At 45.0% G+C, this 26,149-nt stretch overlaps 1 protein-coding gene across 2 annotated transcripts in view; it reads right to left on the bottom strand.

The window, feature by feature from the left end:
* LOC141167053 (complement C3-like) overlaps window positions 1-26,149 on the bottom strand; it is a 439,340-nt gene that overhangs the window by 128,926 nt on the left and 284,265 nt on the right. For both annotated transcript variants that reach the window (XM_073654379.1, XM_073654380.1), the window contains exons 25-26: window positions 6,046-6,121; window positions 1,741-1,900 (exon numbers count right to left, since the gene is read on the bottom strand). In XM_073654379.1, coding sequence (XP_073510480.1) covers window positions 1,741-1,900; window positions 6,046-6,121 — 236 coding nt within the window. The remainder of the gene's footprint in view (window positions 1-1,740; window positions 1,901-6,045; window positions 6,122-26,149) is intronic.

The following is a 26,149-nucleotide window of genomic DNA, read 5'->3' as shown; positions in this document are numbered from 1 at the left end:
CTCAAAAATCCGCAGCATGTCCATTAATTTTGCGGAAGCGCTGCGTTTTTGCCGCCATTGACTTGCATTAGAACGCATGAAAAGCGCATCACTGCATCTGCAGATGCGCATTCCATGCGTTCTAATGTGCGGATGGTACCCGGGTGTAGAGGAGAGGAGGCTCTCCTCCACACCAAGGTACCATAGAACCTGTAAAAAAAAGAATAAAATAAAAAATAAAGATTATATTCACCTTCCGACGGCCCCCGGACTCCTTCTCTGTGCTTGCCGGCAGATTGCGAAGGACTGTAGGACCTGCGCTGATGTCACAGTCATGTGACGGCAGGTCCTTCAGTACAGGGCATCGCGATCTGCCGGCAGCCAGGACAGGAGCGCAGCAAGACACCGGGGGCCATCGGAAGGTAAGTATAGATTTATTTTTTTATTTTTTGCCATTCTCTGGGGTCACACTATATAAATCCATGCCGATTGCATGGATTTATATAGTGTGACCAAGTTGTCAAGCACTTTCCAAGTGATGCTAAAATCGCTTGGAAAGCGCTTGTCAACCCGCATGCGGAAATGCATGTGAAGAATGCTTCACATCCGCATGTCCCTGGCAGGAAAACGCATGTACAATCCGCATGTACAATCCGCATGTACAATCCGCATGTACAATCCGCATGTACAATCCGCATGCATTTTTTTCTGCCAGGGAGATGCAGAAACGCTTAGGAAAAATCCTGAGCATTTCTGCATCGTGGTCACATAGCCTTAGGGAGGGAAATGATACCCTAAAGGGGTTGCCCACTACTCGGACAACCCCTTATCAATTCTTTTATTTACTGTGCAATAAAATACACCTATACTCACCTATGGTGCCAGCGCCATTTTAGCGGTGTCAGCACTGGCAGTCCCAGAGCTTGCATGACATAATTATGACATGATTTCTGCTGTCAATCAGGGGCTGCTTCAATCTCCCCTCCTTCAGACAAATCAGTTATCCGGAGGAAGTGAGAGGTGCTCCTCCGGATGTCAGTTAGTAACTGAAATCCCCATGGCATAATGATATATTGTTGGGCAATGGTACAAAAAAGTTAGTGAAAAGTTCACTTTAACTACATTTATTACGGACAGTTCCATAATGTGTTTCCCATGGAAAAGTGAAGATGCTATAAAAGTCGGATTTAAACTAAGAAAGTATAATAAGGATGTACAATTTAAACTGAAGGACAGTTCTCAAATTTTAGTTTTCACTCCTTACAATATTTTATGGTCCTTTTGGAAGGTGGAGCGGAGCATAAGTTCAATTCTTGTCTCTGGCAACAGAAAAGCTGGAATCAGCCCCGAGATAAACACCGTTCTGAGCAGCTGGCCAATCCGTAAAAAAAAAGTTTGAGCTTTTTAATTTTTGCAAATGATTATCTATCAAATCTTAAGTTTACTTGAATGTGGAAAATCTGCTTCAATGACCATGAACTTGCTGTACAGTATTATTGTTTTGCTACTGTAAGGAATGCTGCCGTATTATAGCACCATTTATTGGAGCATTATTAAAATATTACTAGGTACTATACAATTATGTAATGTGGTATCATATTAATATAATTGATAAGTGAAAACATGAAGAAGTGATTGACAAATGTTTCATAATCGCCTTAATATGAGCACAGCTTCCCTCAATCTGGCAATAGGCTGAAAATTAGTGAGAAACATGTCCCCATGTCGTTACTTTTGTGTTCGCCAGGTTCTTGTACATACCGCTATCTCTTGTTGATAGACTGGTGCATCCTCTCGGAATTCTCCATCTGGATTTTGCTTATTTAGAAGGAGCCACTTCACTGAATTACATATCAAATTTTTGTCAACATTGTCCAGTTTTGAGGCCAAGGAAAAAACTTTGACCACATAGGCAGTGAGCCTGCAAAGAATTACATGGAGTTTAATAATAACAGCGGGAACCTAGAAAGGTAATGACCAAATTTTAATTAAAGTAAGCAGGGGTGGGGCTTAAAGTGCAATAGGAGGAGCCAAAGTGTGAGGAACAGACATTGGAATTAATGCACAAAGGACACTAATACAGATACAGTTTATGGTTACTTAAATGGAGTCACTGCCAAAACTGAAAAATGGCTGGAATGAAGTGGCACCATCATCTCCTGGTGACTTTGCTTACATTTTTCCACAGGTTTCCAGTCTGGCTATATACTCTAGATATAGCAAATTCTATAGTGAATATAAGACATATTTCTGCCCCCCAAAATTCATATTCACCAGTTTTATGTAACATATTAATCTATTCACATCCACATACATCATTTTTACTATCTAAATTTATTCTCCTAGTACAAATATGCATCCTCACTCCTAGTCTCAGATTCATCTTCCATAATTGTTTCATGGATGGAATGACTTGAAGGAATAAGTTTTATTTTTATAATAGATTATGTATGACCTGTCACACAAGTTAGAAGAAGATATCATTGGCAGGATTGTGTCTGTGACCAAAGCTACTGAACTGTGAAATAAAGGAGCATCTGAATGCCTTGGAATTACTGTGAGTCCCGAGTCTTCTGACTTGGAAGTCTTAAAATTTCAAATATATTCTCTCATTAGTAGTGATGAGCGAGCACTAAAATGCTCGGGTACTCGTTGCTCGGGTAGAGCACATTGGAATACTCGGGTGCTCGACCCGAGCAACGACCCCAATGTAAGTCTATGGGAAACTCGAGCATTTTTCTGGCAGTCCCCCCCGGTGGTCTGCAGAAGGTCAAAAATTGCCAAAATTGATGGGAACAGTGCTCAATTAAACGTCAGGCAGGCAGAATATATAGGTAGGCAGGGTATATAGGAGGGTGCATGAAAAACATAGAAGGGCACTTGGAACACACTAGTGCCCTCTGATTTTCATGCACCCATCTCTTTAAAAAAGCCGGCCGGCAATTCATCAGCGGCATACTCCAGTACCTGACAATTTAGAACAGAAAGAATAGAGCATCACACATAGATTAGATAGATAGAAACATGTCAGTCACATATATAATAAGTACAGTGACAGTGTTGGTTACTGTACTTGTCATTTAGTGTTAAAATAAAGGATTTATTTAAAAAAAAATTGGCGTGGGATCCCCCCGTAATTTTAGTCTCTAGCGGAGGTTAAACCGACGGCTGAGGCCGATGTTTGAAGCCCGGGAAGTGGGTAATACCCACGGAGCTTCGCAGGCTACTAATATCAGCCCCCAGCTGAATACCTAGCCTTTACTGACTATTAAAATGGGGGACCCCCAAAAAATGACGTGGGGTCCCCCTATTTTAATAGCTAGCAAAGGCTAGGCAGACATCTGGGGCTGATATTAATAGCCCAGGAAGGGTGCCATGAATATTGGCCCCCTCCCAGGCTAGAAACACCAGCCCTCAGCCGCCCCAGAAATGGCACATGCATAGGATGTGCCAATTCTGGCACTTAACCTTGCTCTTCCCACTGCCCTGTAGCGGTGGCAGTGGGGCAATAGGGCTGGGTTTGATGTCAGCTTATAATGCCAGCTGACATCAAGCCCAGGTTAGTAATGGAGAGGCGTCTATGAGACACCCCCATTACTAACCCCTTAGTGAAAGTTAAAAAAACACAAACACCCAGAATAAAATCCTTTAATTGAAATAAACACACATTCCTGTTCTAAATTAAACTCTACTTACCGTATCGCCCATTCCAGCTGAAGCCAATGTCTTCTGCAATAAAAGTAAAAATAAAAGTAAAATAATAAACCTTACCTTTCCATGGTTCCCAGGACGGCTTCAGCTCTGCTACATTGACATGACAGGCTGGACCGCAGCAGAAGGTTGCCATCCAGCTTGCCATGCCGCAGACACTAAGAAGCTCCTCAGTGTCTGGCTGTGACGGCATCCAGATGAGCCGAGTTCATGCCCAATGAACTCAGCTCACCTCATGCACGTCACTGACAGTGTGGGAGAATTCTCCTGCTCCTGCGGTGCCGGCAAATGACGTCACCGCTTGAGTAGGAGAATTCTCCCATGCTGGGATGGCATTGAGATGGCAGGCTGGATGGCAGAAGAACGCTGCCATCCAGCTTGCCATCCTTCAGAGACACTGAGGAGCTTCACAGTGTCTGCGGCATGGCAATCTGGATGGCAGCTTTCTGCTGCGATCCAGCCTGTCATGTCTATGTAGCAGAGCTGAAGCCGTCCTGGGAACCATGGAAAGGTAAGGATGAGGTTGGTTTATTATTTTACTTTTATTGCAGAAGACATTGGCTTCAGCTGGAATCGGCGATACGGTAAATAGAGTTTAATTTTGAACATTAAAGGAATGTGTGTTTATTTCATTTAAAGAACTTTATTCTGGGTGTTGGTGTTTTTTTTATCTTTCACAAATGGGTTAGTAATGGGGGTGTCTTATAGACACCTCCCGATTACTAACCTGGGCTTGATGTCAGCTGGCATTATAAGCTGACCTCAACCCTAGCCCTATTACCCCACTGCCACCGCTACAGGGCAGTGGGAAGAGCAAGGTTAAGTGCCAGAATTGGCACATCCTATGGTTGCACCATTTCTGGGGCGGCTGAGGACTGGTGTTTCTAGTCTGGGAGGGGTCAATATTCATGGCACCCTTCCTGGGCTATTAATATCAGCCCCCAGCTGTCTTCATAGCCTTTGCTAGCTATTAAATTAGGGGGACCCCACGTCATTTTTTTGGGTCCCCCTATTTTAATAGCCAGTAAAAGCTAGGTTTTCAGCTGGGGTCTGATATTAGTAGTCTGGGAAGCTCCATGGGTATTACCCCCTTCCCAGGCTTCAAACATCTGCCCTAGCCGTCGGTTTAACCTCCGCTAGAGACTAAAATTATGGGGAACCCCACGCCAATATTTTTTTTAATAAATTCTTTATTTTAACACTAAATGACAAGTACAGTAGCCAACACTGTCACTGTACTTATTATATATGTGACTGACATGTTTCTATCTATCTAATCTATGTGTGATGCTCTATTCTTTCTGTTCTAAATTGTCAGGTACCAGTGAATGCCGCTGATGAATTGCCGGCTTTTCATGTTTCACTGTGAGCACTGTTCCCATCGATTTGGGCAATCACTGTAATGCCACAACCACCATGGCTGTGGCATTACAGTGAGTGACAATCCCTGCATGATTGGTGCTCTAAAGAGCACCAAACATGCAGGACGGGGACCCGAGCTCCTGTCTGAGCATAGCGCAAGTACTCGGCGAGCTCCGAGCATCTCGAGTACTGAGATGCTCGGGCGAGTACCGAGCAGTGGCGAGCATGCTCGCTCATCACTACTCATTAGTCAATGGGAGACATTTAAGATTATTGACCAGTAGATGAAGGCATAATGAGGTCATGTCCCACGACTTGGGAATCACACACTATGGAATTGTATCTTTGTGCTACTATGCAATAAGGTTTGCTTTTCAGAAATTTGTCCTCCTTTTATCACTGTCTGCCTCCCTTGCTCTGATGTCAGTAACTCCTCTCTTCTTCTTCTTCCTCATTCTCTGAATGTCAGCCATCTTAAGAAGCCACATGTCCTGCAGCTCTGGTTTTGAGAATAGTCTTTTTTTACTTTTTTTACCTACTGCAGCTGTTACATCTACTGCTGATGTAATTGTGCATAATTACAAGAATTAAGCTTGAAAATAAACCTTCTTCTGGAATCGTCATCCATGCCTCCTGCAGTCGAGTCAAGCTATCTGATGAAAACTCTTCATATGGTATATAGAGGCAGCCATAGAAATGGTGCCTCAAGCGTCCTACACTCACAGCCTAGTTATGGAGTCAGAATAAATGCCCTCTGAGAAGTTCAGGGGCTACTTTGTCCTAGCAATCAGTAGGAAGAAGCAAATGAAATCAAAATTGTCACTAACTGATGATGAGGACATCTATTCACATGTATAATTAAAATGGATGTGAGCTAAGCGGATTGTAATAGAGATACGACTATCTGACACTACTGCAAATTATTAGGTCTATCTAACTCCATTTTGTAATTATAAAGCCATAGTAGGGTCAAATGAATGATAAAAACAATACCATGTACTGGAAGGTGTTTTTATCCAGGTACCATATGAAGCATCTGGTTTCTTGAATGTTAATTGTTGAACTATACCTGTCAAAGAACACAGTACATCAAAGGTCAAATCACAAGAGCTTTGTTATCGTATAACGCAATATTACTCTACCTGTGCTCTGATGAGACTGCACATTCAGGTCATGAATGAATTTTAAGACTCTTAGGTCCTGGTTCATCAAAGCAATTTCAACAGAATGCTGAAGTAAATTACTTTAAAAAGTCATAACATTTTGGTGCAACCCAGAGTTGGCCAAAAATGCTGCGAATTTTGGCATTTTCGCCCTAGTTTCATCAAAATGGAGGAATCTGGGTGGATCTGGGGTGTGATGCGGGAGCGGCTGGGGTGTGACGCCACAATTCATCTAATTCATGACAAGCTATGGTGTGCTTTGTGCCATAAATCTTATTCCAGTCAAGAACAGTTGTGAGATTTCTGGTTTGGTGCACCTCAATCTGAATCAGGAGTGTCTGACTCCAGCTCGCCCTCTCATCAAAACCGGACAGAAAATTGTCGGTCTTAGAGTTCGTATATACTGTATATGGGCACCAAATGCATATACCCTAGCCTGAAAGAAAACATTCTGCATTCCTAGGGGTCTTTATTATGGACCCACAGGCACTCCATCATTAACTTTATGCAACAATAAATATTGTTAAGAATCATACTTCAGGTGTTAGACTAAATATCACACTGAACAAGACGATTTATTCAAGACCCACTGAATAACTAAAGGAATGCATAGTCCTCACAAAACTAAAAATAACTATTATGTACTCCTCAAACTGGTAAAAATCTTCTTTCACCAGGGCTAGGGTCACACCAGTGAATATTCTCTCATTCGAGATTATCTGGTGGATTATGCTAATCACACTCTGATCAAACGCTGATCAGAGGGTGATCATAATGTGCTCCGATTTTTTCGGATGAGGACAAGATGGAAAACAAAATTCTCCATCTTCTCTATTTTGTAAGTCAATGAAAATCAGACTGCACTCTGAAGGTAAATCGTGTTACAATTCTGTCTGGCTGCCTTATTAAAAGCGCAGTTCTAGGGAAAAAAAAGAAATGTATTCCTACCAGGAGCCGACGGCTTTCAGGCATGAAGGTGTGCCCAAAGCCACGTTAGTACACAGTGAGTGGCGGCTGTAAACTGCCCATAGCTCTTTGAATAATATCTCGGGGAGCACAGATGCGCTGATACGAGCTGTCAATCAAAGTGTCGGGGCGTGGTTACAACCACTGTTCACCATGCTGTGATCCATGACTGTAGCCACACGGTGTACGCCTCTATGACTGAAAGCTCCTGGGAGGAATAATGTTCATTTTCTCGCGATATCTGCTCTTTCAGTAAGGCAGCCAGACAGCATTGTAATGCTTTTAACCTGTAGATTAACAGCATTTGGTGACATGACAGGTTCCTTTTAAGACATTACTTGCACCAAACACATTCAATCCAATTTAAAAAGTAACAAAACTTTTAGGTGCAAGTTAATTCTTTAAAGTAAAGTAAATGTGAGCTGGTGTTAGTAAAACAAAGTATAATGTCTAGCAAGATGCATGAAGTCTATCACATAATGGGTAGGGCTTAGATTAATTTGGTGCATCTTCAGACTGTCCTGCTGCTCTGTGTAACACCGCCCCCACCACTGATTAGCAGCTTCCTGTCAATATATAGTGTACACAAAAAACTGCCAATCAGTGATGTGGGCGGAGTTATACAGAGCTCAGCATTCCGAGCACTGCTAGAGCTATACTAGAGAAAACAGTGATTGAATCAAAACTGCTACACCCAGAAAACTAAGTGATATATCATTAAAATTGGGGTCTCTGACCCTACATTATGCTGTTCTCAGATTGTTTTGCAAAAACCTGGTGATAGATTCCTTTTCAGTCTAAGTCATACATGTCAAACTCTGACCTGTGGGCCAAATCTTGCCTGCAGGGTGGTCATATTTGGCCTGCGACACAAGAACTATCAATCCTATATGGGGCCATTTTTCTGTATGGAGGACTATGTGGGGCCCATTATTCTGTATGGAGGACTATGTGGGGCAATTATACTGTATGGAGGACTATGTGGGGCCATTACACTGTATGGAGGACTATGTGGGGCCCATTATTCTGTATGGAGGACAATGTAGGGCCATTATTCTGTACGGAGGACTATGTGGGGCCATTATTCTGTATGGAGGACTATGTGTGGCCCATTATTCTGTATAAAGGACTATGTGGGCCCTATTATACTGTATGGAGGACTATGTGGGGCCATTATTCTGTATGGAGGACTATGTGAGGCCATTATACTGTATGGAGGACTATGTGGGCCCAATATACTGTATGGAGGACTATGTGAGACCATTATTTTGTATGGAGGACTATGTGTGGCCCATTATTCTGTATAAAGGACTATGTGGGCCCTATTATACTGTATACTAGTTGTCCCGCAACTTTGTCTAAGTTTTTAATTTTGGCCCTCTGTGTGTTTGAATTTGACATCCCTGGTCTAAGTGAAAATGATCGCTTAATTGGAAACATACATTTATGAATATGAACAATGTAAGATGGAAGAACACATGGATTTAGAATTGAATTGATTGAAGGTACATGGTGATTCACTCCCTACTTTACCTTGAAAAATTGCTGTAATTTCTAAAAGAGAAGGTCAACCATACTGAAATTTGGACTGTACATTCTTTGATTCATGAGAAGTGAGAGTGCAATGAACCTCAGCGACAGCAATGAGTAAAATCCTCTCGCCAAGTGGTCTTGAGAGTTGTCAATCACGCCGGTCGTCTCCACTACGAGATAGACTTGCTGTACGCCTTTCTAGTTTATATGTGGTGCTTGCATTTCACTCCTGCTGAATTCCTTCTTCGTTTGTTAACAATGTAAAGATACAGTTTGGAAGAGCTTGTTTTGATTGTGAAAACTTATTGGAAAACTGAGCAGCAAAGTGATTAGTGTTGAGCCACCCCCGTAGTGTTCGAGTTCGGTTCGGTTCGTCGAACACCCGTGTGTTCGCCGAACTGTTCGTCGAACTGTTCGTCGAACACCTTCGAACACCGTTAAAACCAATGGCAGGCAAACAAAAACACATAGAAACACATAGAAAACACCTTCAAAGGTGTCCAAAAGCTGACAAACTGCTCAGAAGACACAACTAACACATGGAAAAGTGACAAGTACATATAGTCATGCGAAAAGAAAAGAGGTGGAGGAGTAAAAGGAGGGGGAGACACAGATATAGGCATGTCATGCCCTTCTAAAATCCAAAAAGTGAGAAGCCGACACGTTCAGTCCGCTCCTGCCCGTGCCACCTCCGTGTCGCCGGGTTTGTGCCAGAGCCGCGGTGAACCCTGACGGCCAGCCCCCCTCTCCCAATACTGGTGCCTGTCCGCTGGTGGGTCGAGCGAGCCCCCCTGTGGTGGAGGCAGCTCTAAGCTTTTTAATTTAAATTGTCTCTCTAATTTGAATGAATACACTTTAAATCCATTTACAAGGATCTATTGGAGGGCAAGTCTCATGCCAGCAGCTGCGTAATTCCAGCTCCAGTAGCGTCCACTAAAGCTGCTGCAGTTAAAAAGCTTTTATAAGGATCGAGCTCGGCTGTCCACCGCAAGGCATCCTACTGCCAGTCCCAGCCCCTATGCCTTGGGGTGCCTCCTGATGCTCTTCACTGAGTATCCCGTGGTCCCGAAGCATTTCCTTTGAAAAAATTAAGTGTCCAAACTACAGGTGGTGTAGCTTGCTTAACAGCCGGGATAATCCGCTGACTAGCAGACACTGCTACTAGGCACAAAGTATTTCCTGGGCTAGATGCAGTTAAAAATTTGTAATTAGATACTCTCGGATGCTGAGAAAGCATTCCATAGAGTCTCCTGGCACGCCATATATGATTCTCTTAAAAAGCTTGGGGTAGTGGTCTAGGGGACCCTTTTATAGCCAAAATCACGGCCCTGTATCACAATACATCACCTAGGCTGAAGATAAATGGAACGGTAGCACCCTGAGGGCTCGGTTGCTACAGAGGTATTGCACCTCACCCAGAGGTGTGATATCTCACTCTCAGGTAAGGATGGAGTGTGGATCAGGACCCGACACCTGCATGCATTACACCACATTGCCGTGGGGCAGGGCGACCAATATGCCTCTGAGATGGGCACGACAGTCCCTGTCCCTGACTGGAGTGGGGGGAGGGAACACTGAGGAAGGGGAACCCTGTAGTGCAGGAGCAGGGAGGAAGCAGTTCCTGGGTGCATTGAGAAGGGAGTATAAAAGGTGGGCACCATCTTAGTTCAGTGCAGAGAAGTCTGAGCAGAAGTGGCAGGGAGCAGGGGCTCTGCATGAGCTCTGCTCCGGAGGCGGGCCTAGTAACAGAGGCCCAGGCCTGGAAGAGGGAGAAGGAAGGAAGAGGAGCGGAGAAGGCTCCAGGAACGAGGAATGAAGGGATCCCAGGGGTGCGGACGGGCGAGTCGCCACCGCACGCCCGAATCCACCTGCGTGGAGGGGTCAGGCCAAAGGGGGAGACCGGTCCCCGAAACTAGTGGAGGCAGGAAACGACCCTCAGCTAGAAACCGGAGGCTGTGACATTTTATGTGGCGCAGCCCCTCGCTACACCCGCTAGGAAGGCACCACATAGGGTCAGGGAAACTGGCGCCAAGTTTACCAAGAGGAGGCCCGAGGCAGCCGGACAGAAGTGTTGGTAAGAAAGGCCAGACAAAGACACACAAAGGGGGTCCTGTGAAGCGCTCCAAAGTTATCTGGGAGTTGTCTGAGCCCCTCACCTGGTGAGCACAGTACGACGTGGGCAGCTGTTACCTGCAGACGTGGTCTGGATAATAAGAACTGTGAGTAAAGGCCCTGGACTGCATCACTGACTCCGTGTCGTTACTGCTGCTGCCCTGCACCATCACCCCCATCCTCCGCATACACTGCCCTGAGGCTATACTCCTCCCGTGGGGAGTTATGCTACGCTCTGCTGCACCCACCACACCAGCCTCAGCGGTCTGCCCTGCAGCGGCGATTCACTCTGACCGCAATCCACGGGTGGCGTAGTCGGACATTTAAACATCAAAACCACATAAATAGTTCCGCCACTGGTTTTACCACCCTGAGCCACGGAACCGGGTCGCCGCCACGGAGACTACAACCACCAGCATCCACCAAAAAGGGTCCGGCTCCGGGTGTCCCAAGGCCCAGGGGGTGCATCAGAACATTTTCATCACCTTTCACAATCACCAATGGGACAAGGCAGGGATGTCCTCTGTCCCCTCTCTTATACATCCTAGTGACGGAGCACCTGCTCTCATCAATTCGCCATAACCCCAATATTAGGTGGATTGAGGTGGGAGGCACCGAGTACAAGTGCTCTCTATTTGCTGATGATGTCCTAGTATATATCACTCAATCACATATATCCATCCATGCTGTTATGGCTGAAATAGATCACTTTGTTACATGGTCAAATTTTAAAATCAATGCAGCGAAGTCTGAGGCCCTCGATGTCTCCCTCCCCAAATCCATATAGGATTCCATCCAGTCCAACTTTCCCTTTGCCTGGCCCTCACAGGGTATCAAATACTTAGGAATTCCTATTCATAGAGACCTCTCCCATCTATGTTATCTTAATTTTGGGCCCTTTATTGAACAACTCCATACAGACCACGGTTGGCAAGTTAGAACTGTAAGATTCACTACGTGAACCACTGGTGTTTTGTGGAAAAGCACATGTACACTGTGTTCCAAATTATTATGCAAAAAGTGTTTAGTAGTGTTGAGCCACCCCCGTAGTGTTCGGGTTCGGTTTGTCGAACACCTTAGAACACCGTCGAACACCGTTAAAACCAATGGCAGGCAAACAAAAACACATAGAAACACATAGAAAACACCTTCAAAGGTGTCCAAAAGCTGACAAACTGCTCAGAAGACGCTTTCTTTAAAAAAGCCGGCCGGCAATTCAACAGCGGCATACACCGGTACCCGACAATTTAGACAAGAAGGAATAGAGCCTCACACATAGATTAGATAGATAGAAACATGTCAGTCACATATATATGAAGTACAGTGACAGTGTTGCTTACTGTACTTGTCATTTAGTGTAAAGGATTTATTAAAAAATATAATAGTGTTTTCATGCACTGTCTCTTTAAAAAAGCCGGCCGGCAATTCAGCATCTGTACCCGACAATTTATAACAGACAGAATAGAGCTTCACACATAGATTACATAGATAGAAACATGTCAGTCACATATATATGAAGTACAGTGACAATGTTGCTTACTGTACTTGTCATTTAGTGTAAAGGATTTATTAAAAAAAATAATAGTGTTTTCATGCACCGTCTCTTTAAAAAAGCCGGCCTGCAATTCAGCATCTGTACCCGACAATTTATAACAGACAGAATAGAGCTTCACACATAGATTAGATAGATAGAAACATGTCAGTCACATATATATGAAGTACAGTGATAGTGTTGGTTACTGTACTTGTCATTTAGTATTAAAATAAAGGATTTATTATTAAAAAAAATTGGCGTGGGGTTCCCCTTAATTTTAGTCTCTAGCGGAGGTTAAACAGACAGCTGGGGCAGATATTTGAAGCCTGGGAAGGGGGTAATACCCACGGAGCTTCCCAGGCTACTAATATCAGCCCCCAGCTGAATGCCTAGCCTTTACTAGCTATTAAAATGGGGGACCCCCCCCAAAAAATGACGTGGGGTCCCCCCTAATTTAATAGCTAGCACAGGCTAGGCAGACAGCTGGGGGCTGATATTAATAGCCCAGGAAGGGAGCCATGAATATTGGCCCCCTCCCAGGCTAGAAACACCAGCCGTCAGCCGCCCCAGAAATGGCGCATTCATAGGATGCGCCAATTCTGGCACTTAGCCTCGCTCTTCCACGCTGCCCTGTAGCGGTGGCAGGGGGTAATAGGGCTGGGGTTGATGTCAGCTTATAATGCCAGCTGACATCAAGCCCAGGTTAGTAATGGAGAGGCGTCTATAAGACACCCCCATTACTAACCCCATAGTCATAGTTAAAAGAAAACACAAACACCCAGAATAAAGTCCTTTAATTGAAATAAAGACACAATCCTTTATTGTTCTAAATTAAACCATACTTACCATCACGCCCATTCCAGCTGAAGCCAACGATCTCCTGCAATAAAAGAAAAATAATAAAGCAACATCATCCTTACCTTTCCATGGTTCCCACGACAGCTTCAGCTCTGCTACATCGAGATGACAGGCTGGACCGCAGCAGAACGCTGCCATCCAGCCTGTCATCCCGCAGACACTGAGAAGCGCAGGCATGCTTGCGCTCTGCAGTGTCTGGCTGTGACGGCATAAAGATGAGACGAGTTCATGTCCAATGAACTCGGCGCACCTCATGCACGTCACTGACAGCGTGGGAAAATTCTCACGCTGAAGCGCTGAGTGCAGGAGAATTCTCCCACGCTGTCAGTGACGTGCATAAGGTGAGCTCATGTCCAATGAACTCAGCTCACCTCCTGCACGTCACTGACAGTGTGGGAGAATTCTCCTGCACTCAGCGCTTCAGCGTGAGAATTCTCCCACGCTGAAGCGCTGAGTGCAGGAGAATTTTCCCACGCTGTCAGTGACGTGCATAAGGTGAGCTCATGTCCAATGAACTCAGCTCACCTCCTGCACGTCACTGACAGCGTGGGAGAATTCTCCTGCACTCAGCGCTTCAGTGTGAGAATTCTCCCACGCTGAAGCGCTGAGTGCAGGAGAATTTTCCCACGCTGTCAGTGACGTGCATGAGGTGAGCCGAGTTCATTGGACATTAACTCGGCTCATCTGGATGCCCTCACAGAGAGACACTGTGGAGCGCAAGCAAGCCTGCGCTTCTCAGTGTCTGCGGGATGACAGGCTGGATGGCAGCGTTCTGCTGCGGTCCAGCCTGTCATCTCGATGTAGCAGAGCTGAAGCTGTCATGGGAACCATGGAAAGGTAAGGATGATGTTGCTTTATTATTTTTCTTTTATTTCAGGAGATCGTTGGCTTCAGCTGGAATGGGCGTGACGGTAAGTATGGTTTAATTTAGAACAATAAAGAATTGTGTGTTTATTTCAATTAAAGGACTTTTTTCTGGGTGTTGTGTTTTTTTTAAATACTTTACTAGAAATTCATGGTGGTCATGTCTAATATTGGCGTGACCCCATGAATTTTGGGCTTAGGGCCAGCTGATAATGCCAAGCTGGCCCTAACCCCTTTATTACCCAGTGAGCCACCGCATCAGGGCCCTGGATGAGTTGGGTACAGCGTCAGAAGATGGTGCTTCTATGAACGCGCCATTTTCCGGGGTGGCTGCGGACTGCAATTTGCAGCGGGGGTGGCCCAGAAAGCTTGGGCCTCCCTGCGCTGCGGATTCCATCCCCCAGCTGCATAGTTGTACCTGGCTGGACACAAAAACTGGGCGAAGCCCCACGTCAATTTTCTTTAAATTATTTCATGAAATAATTAAGAAAAAAAGGGCTTCCCTATATTGTTGTGTCCGGCCAGGTACAAATAGGCAGCTGGTGGTTGGGGGCAGCCCGTTCCTGCCTGCTGTACCTGACTGGACACAAATATAGTGCGAAGCCCCAAGTCAATTTTTTTTTAATTATTTCATGAATTTCATGAAATAATTAAAAAAAAAATACGTGGGGCTTCGCCCTATTTTTGTGTCCAGCCAGGTACAACTAGGCAGCTGGGGGCTGGAATCTGCAGCGCAGGGAGGCCCAAGCTTTCTGGGCCCCCCCCGCTGCAAATTGCAGTCCGCAGCCACCCCGGAAAATGGCGCGTTCATAGAAGCGCCATCTTCTGGCGCTGTACCCAACTCATCCAGGGCCCTGGTGCGGTGGCTCACTGGGAAATAAAGGGGTTAGGGCCAGCTTGGTATTATCAGCTAGCCCCAAGCCCAAAATTCATGGGGTCACACCAGTATTAGACATGACCGCCATGAATTTCTAGTAAAGTATTTAAAAAAAACACAACACCCAGAATAAAGTCCTTTAATTGAAATAAACACACAATTCTTTATTGTTCTAAATTAAACTATACTTACCATCACGCCCATTCCAGCTGAAGCCAACGATCTCCTGCAATAAAAGAAAAATAATAAACCAACCTCATCCTTACCTTTCCATGGTTCCCACGACAGCTTCAGCTCTGCTACATCGAGATGACAGGCTGGACCGCAGCAGAACGCTGCCATCCAGCCTGTCATGCCGCAGACACTGAGAAGAGCAGGCATGCTTGCGCTCCTCAGTGTCTCGCTGTGACGGCATCCAGATGAGCCGAGGTCATGTCCAATGAACTCGGCTCACCTCATGCACGTCACTGACAGCGTGGGAAAATTCTCACGCTGAAGTGCTGAGTGCAGGAGAATTCTCCCACGCTGTCAGTGACGTGCATGAGGTGAGCTCATGTCCAATGAACTCAGCTCACCTCATGCACCTCACTGACAGCGTGGGAAAATTCTCCTGCACTCAGCGCTTCAGCGTGAGAATTCTCCCACGCTGTAAGTGACGTGCATGAGGTGAGCCGAGTTCATTGGACATGACCTCGGCTCATCTGGATGCCGTCACAGCGAGACACTGAGGAGCGCAAGCATGCCTGCGCTTCTCAGTGTCTGCGGGATGACAGGCTGGATGGCGGCGTTCTGCTGCGGTCCAGCCTGTCATCTCGATGTAGCAGAGCTGAAGCTGTCCTGGGAACCATGGAAAGGTAAGGATGAGGTTGCTTTATTATTTTATTTTTATTACAGGAGATCGTTGGCTTCAGCTGGAATGGGCGTGACGGTAAGTATGGTTTAAATTAGAACAATAAAGAATTGTGTCTTTATTTCAATTAAAGGACTTTATTCTGGGTGCTTGTGTTTTTTTTAACTTTGACTATGGGGTTAGTAATGGGGGTGTCTTATAGATGCTTCTCCATTACTAACCTGGGCTTGATGTCAGCTGGCATTATAAGCTGACATCAACCCCAGCCCTATTACCCCACTGCCACCGCTACAGGGCAGCGTGGAAGAGCGAGGCTAAGTGCCAGAATTGGCGCATCCTGTGAATGCGCCATTTCTGGGGCGGCTGACGGCTGGTGTTTCTAGCCTGGGAGGGGGCCAATATTCATGGCTCCCTTCCTGGGCTATTAATATCAGCCCCCAGCTGTCTGCCTAGCCTTTGCTAGCTATTAAATTAGGGGGGACCCCACGTCATTTTTTTGGGGGGGTCCCCCATTTTAATAGCTAGTAAAGGCTATGTATTCAGCTGGGGGCTGATATTAGTAGCCTGGGAAGCTCCGTGGGTATTACCCCCTTCCCAGGCTTCAAACATCTGCCCCAGCCGTCTGCTTAACCTCCGCTAGAGCCTAAAATTAAGGGGAACCCCACGCCAATTTTTTTTAAATAAATCCTTTATTTTAATACTAAATGACAAGTAAAGTAACCAACACTATCACTGTACTTCATATATATGTGACTGACATGTTTCTATCTATCTAATCTCTGTGTGATTCTCTATTCTGTCTGTTATAAATTGTCGGGTACAGATGCTGAATTGCCGGCCGGCTTTCTTAAAGAGACGGTGCATGAAAACACTATTATTTTTTTTAATAAATGCTTTACACTAAATGACAAGTACAGTAAGCAACACTGTCACTGTACTTCATATATATGTGACTGACATGTTTCTATCTATCTAATCTATGTGTGAAGCTCTATTCTTTCGGTTCTAAATTGTCGGGTACCGGTGTATGCCGCTGCTGAATTGCCGGCTTTTCGTGTTTCACTGTGAGCACTGTTCCCATCGATTTGGGCAATCACTGTAATGCCACAACCACCATGGCTGTGGCATTACAGTGAGTGGCAGACAATCCCTGCATGATTGGTGCTCTAAATAGCACCAGACATGCAGGACACGCTTTTGGTGCACGAACAGTTATCGAACATAACCTCGAACAGCCGAATTTTTTGCAAATCGTTCGGGTTCGTCGAACAACTCGAACACCGCCCAAAACAGCTCGAATTTGAGATTGGCGAACAGTTCTAGTCGAACACCACTCATCTTTAGTGTTTAGGAGTGATAAGGGAAGAATTTGTTTGTTTGTCAGTTAAACTCATTGATGGTGATGTGTGTCAGGGCTCTTTATATCACTGTAAGCAATTGCAGACACCTGTGCTAATTAGTTTGGCAGGTGTGTCCAATGAAAGGCAAGACTACTTAAGAAGGCTGTCTCACATTATTAAGCAGCCTACATTTTCTGCCAAAATGGGAAAGAAAAAGGATGTGTCGGCTGCTGAGAAGCAACAAATTGTGGAGTGTTTAGGTCAAGGCATGACTACAATCAACATTGTGCGATGATCAGGATGAAGTGTCTTGGCAATCAAGAAGTATGTAGCTGATTCACAGTACACACGTGTGCGTGCTGATAAGGGCAAATTGAGGACTCTTTCCTACAGGCAATTACGTCAGGTTAAAAGAGCAGCGGCAAAAAAGCCTTGTCATAGCAGCAGACAAGTTTTTGAAGCTGCTGGTGCCTCCAACGTCCCCCGAACAACAAGATGCAGGGTCCTTCAGAGGTTTGCAGCTGTGCATACGCCATCCTGTCGACCTCCTCTATCCACTTCACACAAGCAGAAACGGCTCCAGTGGGCTAAACATTGCATGAAGACTGATTTCAATACTATTTTGTTCACGGATGAGTGCCGTGCAGCGCTCGATGGTCCAGAAGGATGGAGTGGAGGATGGCTGGTTGATGGACACCCCACGCAAACACGGCTACAGCGCCAACAAGGAGGAGGTGGAGTAATGTTTTGGGCTGGAATCATGGGGAGAGAGATTGTCGGCCCCTTTACGATCCCTGAAGGCGCTAAAGATGAACTCCATAATGTATGTGGATTTTCTCAAACAGCACTTCCTGCCATGGTTCAAGAAGAAGAACCGTGTATTTCACAGCAAGATCATTTTTTTGCATGATAATGCACCATCTCATGCTGCACATAAAACATCTGCATCTCTGGCTGATATGGGCATAAAAGGGGACAAACTTATGGTGTGACCCCCATGCTCCCCTGACCTCTACCCCATTCAGAACCTCTGGAGCATCATCAAAAGGAGTGTCTATGATGGCGGGAGGCAGTTCACATCTAAGCAACAGCTCTGGGAGGATATTCTGTCCTCATGCAAAACAATTGAAGCAGAAACCATCCAAAACCTGACAAATTCAATGGACGAGAGAGTTCAGAAGCTCCTTTCGAACAAGGGGTCCTATGTGAAAATGTAACATCACCTAGAATAAAGTTTTCAGTTGAAAAATGTTTGATTTCAGTTTCTAATAACCTGCTAATGCTTATAATTTCAAAAATGACAATTTTTTTGGTCTTTATTAAAATGAAAAGGTTGATCGAAAAGTTTGGGGGATCTAAGAGTGTGGCAACCCAGTAGTCATGATTACTTCGAATTCTGACAACATGAGGGTCATGTTGCAGGTAGTGCAGCAAGAAGGCACTTATGTGTCTTGCGCATCTCGGAGCCCCAAAATTATTTTCCGGGCTAGATGCAGCTAAAAATTATTATTAATTTTAAATCTGGTGGAGCTTAGTATAGATGGCCTAATAGGATCAGTGCTGCACACTGCTACAAAGCCCAAATAATTTTCCAGCCAAGATACAGATAAACATGATTAGTAATTTTAAATCTGGTGGAGCTTATTATAGATGGCCTAATAGAATCAGTGCTGCACACTGCTACAAAGCCCAAATTATTTTCCAGCCAAGATACAGATAAACATGATTAGTAATTTGAAAGCTTAAAACGGTTGGTAGGGTGATTTTAACCAATCATCAAGCTTTTACTCTCCCCAGGATGACACAGGGGTAGAAAAGTCGTTTCGGATCCATGATTTGTTCATCTTTATGAACGTGAGTTTGTCTACATTATCAGTGGAGAGCCGCGTGCGCTTATCTGTCAGCACACCACCAGTAGCGCTGAACACACGTTCAGACAACGCTGGCTGCGGGGCATGACAAGATCTCCAAGGCGTAAGTGGCTAGCTCCGGCCATTTATCCAGATTGGAAGCCCAAAAAGAGCAAGGGTCCAGTGACAAAGTCATGGCTTCAATGTTTACTTGGAGATACTCCTGTACCATCGTCTCTAGGCGTTGACTATGTGTCAGACTTCTTGTCTCCTGTGGCCTTGCAAAGGATGGGCTAAAAAAGTGGTGAAATGATTCCGCAAAATTGATGTTACCAGCAGATACTGTGGCTCTGTTACGGTTTGAGTGCTGAACACTTGATGGTCCCACGGTTGGCAAGTTGGAACTGTGAGATTCACTACGTGCACCACTGGTGTTTTGTGGAAAAGCACATGTAAGATTCTGCAACAGTCTCTGCTGATACTCCTGCATGCGTGCATCCCTTTCTATGGCAGGAATAATTTCTGCAAATTTACTTTTGTACCGGGGATCTAACAGTGTGGCAACCCAGTAGTCAGGATTATTTCTAATTCTCACAATTCGAGGGTCATGTTGCAGGTAGTGCAGCAAGAAGGCACTCATGTGTGTTGCGCATCCAGGAGCACCAAGTCCCTGTTGTGTTGGTGGCGAGGTAACAATCATGCTTCCTTCCTCTGTCCTCTCCCCCCAACCTCGCACAACAGAAATGTGATCAAGGTCTCCCTCATCTGATGAGTCTTCCATCAGTTCGTCCTCCACTTCTTCCTGGGCTCCTGCACCTTCCTCACTAGTTTGGCTGCTACCATGCGCCCTGGTAAAACCATCTCCCCCACCCTCACATGCCTGCCACCTTGGTGCTGCCGACCGTCTGGACCTTGCAGATGTTAGCCCTTCCGCATACAACTCCTCCTCCTCTACTTCCTCCACCTCCTCTTGTGCCACCACCTGACTCCGAATTCTGTTTAACATGTTCCCCAGCATGTAAATCACCGGAATAGTCATGCTGATAATGACATCGTCGTCAGCACTAAACATCTTCGTCGCCATTTCAAAACTGTGCAGAAGGGTGCATAGGTCCCTGATCTGAGACCACTCCTCCAGCGTGATTTGCCCCACCTCCGGATCTTGTTGGCCCAGGCTATACGTCAGAACGTATTGCACCAGGGCTTGTCGGTGCTGCCACAGTCGCTGCAACATGTGCAGAGTTGAATTCCACCGGGTAGGCACATCGCATTTTAGCCGGTGAAGTGGCAGGCCCAACGACTTCTGTAGAGATCTAAGTCGCTGAGCTGCGGGATGCGAACGGCGGAAGTGAGCACACAGCGACCGTGCCCTCTGCAGAAGGCCATCTAGTCTGGGATAGTGGGCTAAAAATTGCTGGACAACCGGGTTCAACACGTGAGCCATACAAGGCACGTGTGTGACATTGCCCCGGCGAAGGGCCGCACCCAGGTTTGCAGCATTGTCGCACACGGCCTTCCCTGGTTTCAGGTCCAGTGGAGACAACCATTCATGAAATTGGTTCTCCAGAGCTGACCACAACTCCTCAGCTGTGTGACTCACATTTCCCAGACATTTCAAAGTAAAAACCGCCTGATGACGTTGAGCCCTACTGCCAGCATAGTAAGGAGGTGTGCAGGATCCCTTCTGCGCAGTTAGAAAGCTTGTGGCATGACCAGACAGGCTTTGGGTGCAGGTGGAAGACCGAGAGGAGGTTGAGGAGGCAGAAGCAGTGGAGGAACTTTGACATAAAGAGGATTGACGCACAACTCGTGGGGACGGCAAGACTTGGACAGCAGCCCCTTGTCCTGCTGTCACCATAGTTACCCAGTGCCCAGTCAGCAACATGTAACGCCCCTGTCCATGCCTACTCATCCAAGTGTCTGTGGTGAAATGCACCCTGTCACACACAGAGTTTCTCAAAGAAGCGGTGATGTTGTGTGCGACATGCTGGTGGAGCGCAGGCACACCTTTCTTTGAGAAGTAGTGCCGACTGGGCATCTGGTACTGGGGCACTGCGACGGACATAAGGTCTCGAAAATCCTCTGTGTCCACCAGGCGGAAAGGCAGCATTTCTGTAGCCAAGAGCTTGCAGATGGTGAAATTCAACCTCTTAGTTTTCTCATGGCTAGGAGTAAATGGTCTTTTACTTGTCCACATCTGAGGGACCGAGGGCTGGCTATTGTGCTTAGACGGGGTTGATAAGGGTGTCCCCGGCAAACTGCCGGTCTGTGAGGAAGATGCAGGTGGACATGTTAGGTTGCCTTGATCCAAAGGTGGTGCTATCGATGTCGGACAGCGCTCAACACCAGCTGGTGTTACCACCTCCAAAGAAAATGATGACCTGCCAATCACGCTGGCTGTTGCGGGTAAAGAGGTGGCAGGTCTGCGCCCCAAAACAGGTGTGACTGCTGTCCCCCCAGTCACAGAGGATGAAGAGGCCGCGGATGCACAAGATATGGCAGACGGTGGTTGGCCCGGCCTGCTAGGCCGCATTGTAGCACACTGAGCTTCCCATTGCAACTTATGCTTCATGTCCATGTGCCGGTTCATGCATGAAGTACTCAAACTATGTATTTTTTGGTCTCTACTTAGCTTTTGCTGACAAATGTTACAGATAACACGAGTTGGGTCATCTTTATCGATCTGAAAAAATGCCCAGGCTATGCAAGGCTTAGCACCCATGCGACCTGAAGAGCCACCACGACTTGTGGTGAGAGGCAGAGTTGTGTTTGAGGATGCAGTTGTTGACATGCTTCCAGTACTACGTCTCTGTCCAGGAAGGCGCAACCTGACCTCGTCGTCACTAGCATCTTCCTCCACCTCCTCTGCTGACCTCATCTCTTGGCTGACTGTGGGTTGACAGTAAGTGGGATCTCCAACCTCATCATCATCACCCTGTGCGTTATCACACCCGTCGTCCTCAAAGCCAACCTGTTCCTGCCCTGACAAAAAACTAAAGTTGTCGCTCCAATCATGTATTTGAGTCTCATCATCGTCTTCCTCATTGTCTCCACCAACAGGAGTTACAGTTTGGGAATGAGGGTCTACATTATGGTCAGAACCTTCTGCGTCTGGTCCTGGATCCGACTCATAAAGATTCTGGGCATCAGTGCAGATCATTTCCTCGTCTGGATTCACAGAAGCGCTGGAGTCGACCTCTGATTCCCAGGCTATAGTATGAGTAAACAGCTCTGCAGACTCAACCATCTGTTCTACCTCATACTCAGACGGGCAGCTGGAGATTTGGGAGCTGTGAGGAAGCAAGTGCGATTGGGGTGACACCTTTGAGGACTGGAGTATTTGTGATGTTGAAGTTGATGTGGAGGAGAGCCCACTTAAAGGAGCACTTGATATCCGTTGAAGCACCTGCTGTTTTTGTGCCTCATCTGGAATTTGTAGCGATTGGCGTGGCCGTAAGAAAGGGATCTTATCACATTGTCCGCTAAAAGAAGTAGACATTTTAGTTTGGCTGGAAGATGGTCTTTCTTCTGCAGATGTTACTGTTGCTTTAACACCTACCCCACGGACACAACGTTTTTTCCCCTTCCCAACACGCCTATTCCCCTTTCCACCAGCAGCAGGCCTTATTCCACTCATTTTGGTGGTTAACTAATTCACAACTCTGGAGCTGTTTGCACAAAAAAACAATGGATGGGAACCGAGCAGAGCTGAGTGGCCAAACTGTGGTATTAGGCCAAAACTATTGGCTGGGTTAGATGCAGAAAAAAATTATTTTCGATTTGCAACCTGATGGAGGTCAGTATAGATGGACTAATAGAACAAGTCCCACACACAGCTAGAAGCCCAAATATTTTTTCAGTGGTAGATGCAGAAAAAAAATATATTCAGTTTGCAACCTGATGGAGGTCAGTATAGATGGACTAATAGAGAAAGTCCCACACACTGCTAGAAGGCCAAATATTTTTTCAGAGCTAGATGCAGAAAAAAATTATATTCAGTTTGCAACCTGATGGAGGTCTGTATAGATGGATTAATAGAACAAGTCCCAAACACAGCTAGAAGCACAATATTTTTTCAGAGGTAGATTCAGAAAAAAAATTATTTTTAATTTGCAACCTGATGGAGGTCAGTATAGATGGACTAATAGAGAAAGTCCCACACACTGCTAGAAGGCCAAATATTTTTTCAGAGCTAGATGCAGAAAAAAATTATATTCAGTTTGCAACCTGATGGAGGTCAGTATAGATGGACTAATAGAACAAGTCCCACACACAGCTAGAAGCCCAAATATTTTTTCAGAGGTAGATGCAGATAAAAATTATTTTTAATTTGCAACCTGATGGAGGTCAGTATAGATGGACTAATAGAGAAAGTCCCACACACTGCTAGAAGGCCAAATATTTTTTCAGAGCTAGATGCAGAAAAAAATTATATTCAGTTTGCAACCTGATGGAGGTCAGTATAGATGGACTAATAGAACAAGTCCCACACACAGCTAGAAGCCCAAATATTTTTTCAGAGGTAGATGCAGATAAAAATTATTTTTAATTTGCAACCTGATGGAGGTCAGTATAGATGGACTAATAGAGAAAGTCCCACACACTGCTAGAAGGCCAAATATTTTTTCAGAGCTAGATGCAGATAAAAATTATTTTTAATTTGCAACCTGATGGAGGTCAGTATAGATGGACTAATAGAGAAAGTCCCACACACTGCTAGAAGGCCAAATATTTTTTCAGAGCTAGATGCAGAAAAAAATTATATTCAGTTTGCAACCTGATGGAGGTCAGTATAGATGGACTAATAGAACAAGTCCCACACACAGCTAGAAGCCCAAATATTTTTTCAGAGGAAGATGCAGAAAAAAATTATATTCAGTTTGCAACCTGATGGAGGTCTGTATAGATGGATTAATAGAACAAGTCCCACACACAGCTAGAAGCCCAAATATTTTTTCAGAGGAAGATGCAGAAAAAAATTATATTCAGTTTGCAACCTGATGGAGGTCTGTATAGATGGATTAATAGAACAAGTCCCACACACAGCTAGAAGCCCAATATTTTTTCAGAGGTAGAAGCAGAAAAAAAATTATTTTTAATTTGCAACCTGATGGAGGTCAGTATAGGTGGACTAATAGAGAAAGTCCCACACACTGCTAGAAGGCCAAATATTTTTTCAGAGCTAGATGCAGAAAAAAATTATATTCAGTTTGCAACCTGATGGAGGTCAGTATAGATGGACTAATAGAACAAGTCCCACACACAGCTAGAAGCCCAAATATTTTTTCAGAGGTAGATGCAGATAAAAATTATTTTTAATTTGCCACCTGATGGAGGTCAGTATAGATGGACTAATAGAGAAAGTCCCACACACTGCTAGAAGGCCAAATATTTTTTCAGAGCTAGATGCAGAAAAAAATTATATTCAGTTTGCAACCTGATGGAGGTCTGTATAGATGGATTAATAGAACAAGTCCCACACACAGCTAGAAGCCCAATATTTTTTCAGAGGTAGATGCAGAAAAAAAATTATTTTTAATTTGCAACTTGATGGAGGTCAGTATAGATGGACTAATAGAGAAAGTCCCACACACTGCTAGAAGGCTAAATATTTTTTCAGAGCTAGATGCAGAAAAAAATTATATTCAGTTTGCAACCTGATGGAGGTCAGTATAGATGGACTAATAGAACAAGTCCCACACACAGCTAGAAGCCCAAATATTTTTTCAGAGGTAGATGCAGATAAAAATTATTTTTAATTTGCAACCTGATGGAGGTCAGTATAGATGGACTAATAGAGAAAGTCCCACACACTGCTAGAAGGCCAAATATTTTTTCAGAGCTAGATGCAGAAAAAAATTATATTCAGTTTGCAACCTGATGGAGGTCAGTATAGATGGACTAATAGAACAAGTCCCACACACTGCTAGAAGCCCAAATATTTTTTCAGAGCTAGATGCAGAAAAAAATTATATTCAATTTGCAACCTGATGGAGGTCAGTATAGATTGACTAATAGAATGATGCTATGCCCAAAAGATTTTACTTCACTAGGTGCAGTAAAAAAATTGGTATTCTATACACAGGTGGTATGTCTTGCAACACAGATAGGCTACTCCACTGACTAACACACTCTGCAATAGGCCAAAAAGGATTAGCTTTGATAGATTCAGCCAAATGCTGTGAAAAAAACTTGCACAGCACTGGCACAGACCTGCCTGGCAAAAACTGATAGGAACTCATGTAACCTAGTCCTGAAAAGGACTCCAATTACAATTAGTCTTTACTCCCACAATCTATCTATTTAAGAGCACAGACCTGCCTGATAAAAGTCGTAGGAAATGCTGTAACCTAGTCCTTAAAAGGACTTCAATCACAACTATTCCCTACTCCCAAGCTATCTGTAGATTTGTGCGAAAATTGGCTTGAAATTAACAAGGTATAGCGCACACAGCAACAGCGGTGCCGTCTAACACGCAGCTGCAGCAGTGAGAAAATGGTGGCGACGGGGAAAATGGCTTGGTCTTATAGGGCAAGGACATGTGACATACACTGCCAATGACACATGCCCTTGCTTGTGTGAAAAACAGCAGTTCGCTCCATGTGTGCGCTGCTGATAGGCTGACAGATTGCACCTCCCCACTGCAAATGCGGGAAAGAGAAAAAAAAATGGAGATCTTCATTATTCCTGCAGAGATCCATCCCCTGCCCCTTCCCCCACCCCACTGTACACTCAAACTGCGTATTAACATTAATTTTCATCATTACTGAGACAAAATCCAGTTATGATTTTGGTGCACGAACAGTTATCGAACATAACCTCGAACAGCCGAATTTTTCTCAAATCGTTCGTGTTCGCCGAACGGCTTGAACACCGCCCAAAACAGCTCGAATTTGAGATTGGCGAACAGTTCGAGTAGAACAACGCTCATCTCTAAAAGTGATTTTCTAAAGAAGTTTGGAGATTGAAATCTGCCGTCCAAACCATGTATTGAAGCCTTCTTTCATGACAGAGTAATTTCCAATAGACTTTGACCACAAAGATCGTCTGATTTTACAACCACAAGATATTTTCCTTTAGGTCAGGTGTATAGTAACAAGCCACCAACATTACATGCAGTCCGAGAGAACAAACAGCGAGAAATTCAGGC

This window comes from Phyllobates terribilis, unplaced genomic scaffold (assembly GCF_046119375.1).
Source record: "Phyllobates terribilis strain yellow unplaced genomic scaffold, ASM4611937v1 Scaffold_11__3_contigs__length_659146591, whole genome shotgun sequence".
NCBI classification, from domain to species: domain Eukaryota; kingdom Metazoa; phylum Chordata; class Amphibia; order Anura; family Dendrobatidae; genus Phyllobates; species Phyllobates terribilis.
Note: the sequence above shows the minus strand (reverse complement) of the source record. Positions and strands in the feature narration are given on the sequence as shown.